At 25.7% G+C, this 4,970-nt stretch overlaps 2 protein-coding genes across 6 annotated transcripts in view; one reads left to right on the top strand and one right to left on the bottom strand.

Annotated features, from left to right (window-relative positions):
* Positions 1–4,970, top strand: part of LOC126902845 (uncharacterized) — a 207,923-nt gene that overhangs the window by 98,033 nt on the left and 104,920 nt on the right. Inside the window, exon 2 of one of the 3 annotated variants that reach the window (XM_050680511.1) lies at positions 2,555–3,435. The exons of the other annotated variants lie outside the window; for them this stretch is intronic. Coding sequence (XP_050536468.1) covers positions 2,555–3,138 — 584 coding nt within the window. The 3' untranslated portion in view covers positions 3,139–3,435. Of the gene's footprint in view, positions 1–2,554; positions 3,436–4,970 lie in introns of those variants that run through there. 3 annotated transcript variants of the gene reach the window in all.
* The window catches only part of LOC126902852 (uncharacterized), a 43,502-nt gene that overhangs the window by 17,924 nt on the left and 20,608 nt on the right, over positions 1–4,970 (bottom strand). The gene's annotated exons all lie outside the window — the stretch shown is intronic.

The raw sequence follows: 4,970 nt of genomic DNA on the forward strand, positions 1-4,970 counted from the left end.
TGCCTTTACAATACGATTGCAATCTTCTTGTCAGGTCATACATTGAGGGGGTTGTTTTATAGTATGGGAGTTTTCACTTAAATAAAGCAAAAAAAAATTGTGTCAAATACGTCATTATTCTTCAAAGCAGACTTTAAGTCAACAAAAAACATAGGTAACGGTGTTCTAGATAGATTGTAAAGATTTGTTATATTGTAAGCTAGAAAACTATAGTTTCCTAGTTTTTTTTACATACTCTAATGGACTAGTGGTCATTGAGTTGAAATGTACAAAAGCTGACATTTTTATCGTTTAGAAACTTGATTATGTATCTATAAGAAATTAAATTTAGCAAGATAACTTTTACGTTATTTGATATGGTTTTACAGAAAATCTCTAATGATTAAATTTGTAAAAATTTTATTTTGTCATAAAAAACTTGATTACTGTGTAAAGAGTGATTTATTTTTAATGGACCACTTAATTAATCGAAAAATTAAAATAACATTGACAATTTTTTTTAGTTTCCTAAACATTTTATTTCCAATTTCTTAATCGTAAACTATTTTTTATGTTCATCCCATATATCTTATAAGGGTGACATATTTAATCTTTCAAATGGTAACACACATAATTAACTAATTTATTTAATAGATAATGATGTAATAAGCAAATAACTGGTCTAGAACATTTTTTGTATCAGTATTTCGGAAGTTGACATATTATTATTTAGGTGTGAGGAAGCCTACGGCTGGAAAATCATTATTTATTTAATAAGCCAGGTTGATACATTTAAGGTATAAAAAAATAACATAAAATAAATTCTATGACTAAAAAATTGAAAGAAACATGGAACTAATACAAACAATTAAAAAAATTATTGCTATATATAACTTTATATATTTTATATACAGGTGATTTTTTTATCATAACCCACTCAATTACTTGCAGAATAATAATAATTTAGACATTTTTTTTTTCATTATCTTTAATTACACATTATTCTTGAATTTTTAACTATTTAATACTTTTTAAGTTCATCCCTTATGCCTTGGAAGGGGTCAACTTTGTTTATTTAAATCGTAACACATATTTTTAATTTAATAAAATGTTTGAGTTTTTAATTTAATAGTAAATGGCATTTGAATTTTTAATATAACTTAATTCGTTTATTAGATATAATCATTTAAAGTTTCAAATTTTTGAATTAATATACAGGTATAATACACAAGGGATTACAAATACAGGTAGCTAATTGGTTTTTTATAACATCGATATTAGCAGGTACACAGCATTGTTATTATCAATTGTAGTAAGGCACATTGTTATGAGTTTATAAATACACTAACTGACAATACAGAAAGTATATCTATTGATAATCATAATTGATAATAAACAATCCGTGACTGAGACAGCAATGTCATAAAAATCCAATTAGCTACCTGTATTTACAATCCCATGTGTATTATACATGTATATTAACTCAAAATTTTGAAACTTTAAATGTTTATATCTAATAAGCTAATAAAGTTATATTAAAAATTCAAATGCCATTTACTATTAAATTAAAAACTCAAACATTTTATTAAATTAAAAATATGTGTTACCATTTAAAAAAACAAAGTTGACCCCCCTCCAAGGCATAAGGGATGAACTTAAAAAGTATAACATAGTTAAAAATTCAAGAATAATGTGTAACTAAAGATAATAAAAAAAAAANTGAACTTAAAAAGTATAACATAGTTAAAAATTCAAGAATAATGTGTAACTAAAGATAAATAAAAAAAAAAATGTTTAAATTATTATTATTCTGCAAGTAATTGAGTGGGTTATGATAAAAAAATCACTCTGTATATATAAAAAAATTTTAACAGTTGTTTATACTATATGAAAATTACACTTAATTATTTAATTTATTTATCATCAAATGAACCATAAGATAAAATTTAGGCAAGTATATACTTAAGAACCTTCACATTATCACAAACTTATTTCATATCAATTATTTTTTAAAAATCTTTTAATATGATAATTTACCAAACAAATTTTTTTCTTGACTACATAAATATATATATAAATAGTGCGTAAACTAGTATTTACACGATTTCATAAGGTTTAGTATACAACAATTACGACTTAAATATGTCTCAAAAATTGAACATTATTTTTAAACAAATATTTGAATAATTAAGAATTATACATTTTTAATTTTCAAAAAAAATTTATCAGTTTTAAAAAGTGAAGTAAACAAATCTCATCAAAAATCTTACAAAAATTGATTATTTTAATTTTTTCTTGATCCATTTTCTGTTTTTCTTTTATTTTATAATTTTTAATTGGTTAACTAGTGTTTGAATAATTTTACTGAAACAGGTAAAAATGAACTATTATAGTAAAATATCTATTGTTTTACTAAAAATAATAATTTTTAATATTATAACTGTTTATACAAATGACGAATTTAAACAGAATATTGAAAATGAAACATCTATAACTATTGACGATTTGAATAAACTCATCAGAGAATATCCTGCATTTATACAGTTAAAATTACAAAAACAAGATTATTACACAGGTAAAGATATAGCTCGTTGTCCTATGCCTTACAACGAAAATACTATATTAGATGATGCCGATGTTGTGACGGCTGAATTATTCAACCCAAGGGAATGTAAAAAACCTTGGACATGGACGCGAAAAAATGAATTAGAAGTTCCTGTACCTATTAATGGTACTGTTGGTAAAAAATTAGGAGAAATTATTCGACCATGTCTTAAGAACAATACTAATATTATACAATGTTATACTCACTATCTGAATGTTATCGAAAGCGTTGGCTTAACATTTGTAGACAGATTTTTTTTGTTTCAAATTGAAATTTGCGATAGAGTTTTAGTATTGATGAATAACGTAGATTATATAGAAAAATTTAGTTTGTTTAATATTAAACCAAATATTCCTAAAATTATCACTTTTGTAATAAATTTTAGACTTCTCTTTGATAATATTTATGATGTATTTAAACAGTATAATATTTCTACTCTGCCTCTTAACTGTGTGGACATTGTCATGGAGAAAATGTTTGATAATAATAATCATAAACACTACAAAACACAAAGAAAACAATTCTTAAATTGTCGAGAATTAATGAAAACATAATTAAATTATGCTGTTTTAGACAATGATCAGTACTGGGAATGGGATATTAATTCTGATTGCAAACCTGATGATACAGTGTTAATGACCACAAATTACAAAAATACCCAACTAGGATTAAATCTATTTCCGTACAAAGCAAAAAAAAATTGTTTAAAATATAATTTCTTTTGTGTATAGACAATGAATAATTCTAAGTATAATTTGTTTAGTTTATTATATGTTGTACTTAATAATATTACGATAGTGATAATTGTAGCATTAATAATTTTCATAAAATAAAATCAAATTTAGATTAAAGTAGCTAATTTTACTAGTTCATATCATAGTGAAATGCTGTATTTATTTTAATGAATTTTCATTAATAAGTAATTTAATGCAAATATTATATACTCATGAAAATGAATAAATTATTTATCTATAAAAAAGCACAATTATTTTAATATTGATTCCATAATTAAGTAATAAAGTATTGCGAGTATAAAGGATAATATTAGCGAATAAATTTTTATGTAATACGCATTATACATTGTGATTTGTTTAATGCTAATTGTAATATTATATAATTTCTTATAATATTAACATATATTATGAAGTTATCATTTGTACATATATGTCACATATTATGATTCTACCTGATCATCAAAACAGGGTTCTCTTATTTAAAATACAAAATAACCCATTAATTATGCTATAAAATCTACTTCTTATAGAGATTATTAAGTAACGCCTACACGCAGTACACTCATTATAATTATCCAGTTAGAATAGAAAGCCTCAGCTTTTAGGATCACGGTAGGAATCGCTGGGCTACCTCCTTCAGACTATAAAAAGCCATTTTTCCACGTCTAAACCAGTTCTTTTGGCGATTTTAAAATACACAAAATCTACGACACTACTCAAGATTTCACTCTCCGGAACTTAGTAGATTTTTTAATTAATTTGGACTTAATTTGAATATTTTTCTTTAAAACTAAATGACACTTAGAAATTTTAAAGTGAATTTTGTTTTGATATACTTTTAATTTAATTTAATTCGTTCATTAAATAATAATGTTTTATTTTCCTTGTTGTGGAAATAAATCTTATTATATAATAGAACAAGGAAAAAAACGCTTTTCTGGGAAAATTACTTAGCGTGCTCGGATTTTCAAAAAATTTTTTTTCAACGAAAGTACTCGGTCACCAAAATCCGGGAAAATTATTGGCGAAGGTCTGAAAATGTTTGCCGCTTGCCCGCGAGCGTTTTAAAATTTCGACCGTTTTCGAGAAAAATGCTCGCTGACGCCAGCGTTTTATGACTTAAGGTTTGAAATTTTCATCAGACCCGCCCAATGACATTCCTGAGATATGATAAAAAAATCAATTCAATTCGTTCATTTTTCACCGTTTTACGAGCTTTTTTTTTTTCATGCGCTCGAGACGCCAGGGCGCGCCGCCCGAAATTCTTGCGACACTTTACGACATGAAAACGATTTTTTTTACGATTCGCAATCATACCACGGCGTTCTGTACATGTCGAGGAAGCGCCAAAAATCGGAAAATCCCAGATCCGACAAAAACTCTGGCCGCTACGAGCGTTTGAAATTCATCAAATTTTAACGGAAAATGACGATTTTTCTGTTTGCTAATAATACACATGTACGCGTCCTATTATATCTTATTATATAATAGAACAAGGAAAAAAACGCTTTTCTGGGAAAATTAATTAGCGTGCTCGGATTTTAAAATTTCAGCGTTTTACGACTTAAGGCTTGAAATTTTCATCAGACCCGCCCAATGACATTCCTGAGATATGATAAAAAAATCAATTCAATCCGTTCATTTTTCACCGT

Source organism: Daktulosphaira vitifoliae, unplaced genomic scaffold (genome assembly GCF_025091365.1).
Source record: "Daktulosphaira vitifoliae isolate Bord-2020 unplaced genomic scaffold, ASM2509136v1 Scaffold_3, whole genome shotgun sequence".
Lineage (NCBI taxonomy): Eukaryota > Metazoa > Arthropoda > Insecta > Hemiptera > Phylloxeridae > Daktulosphaira > Daktulosphaira vitifoliae.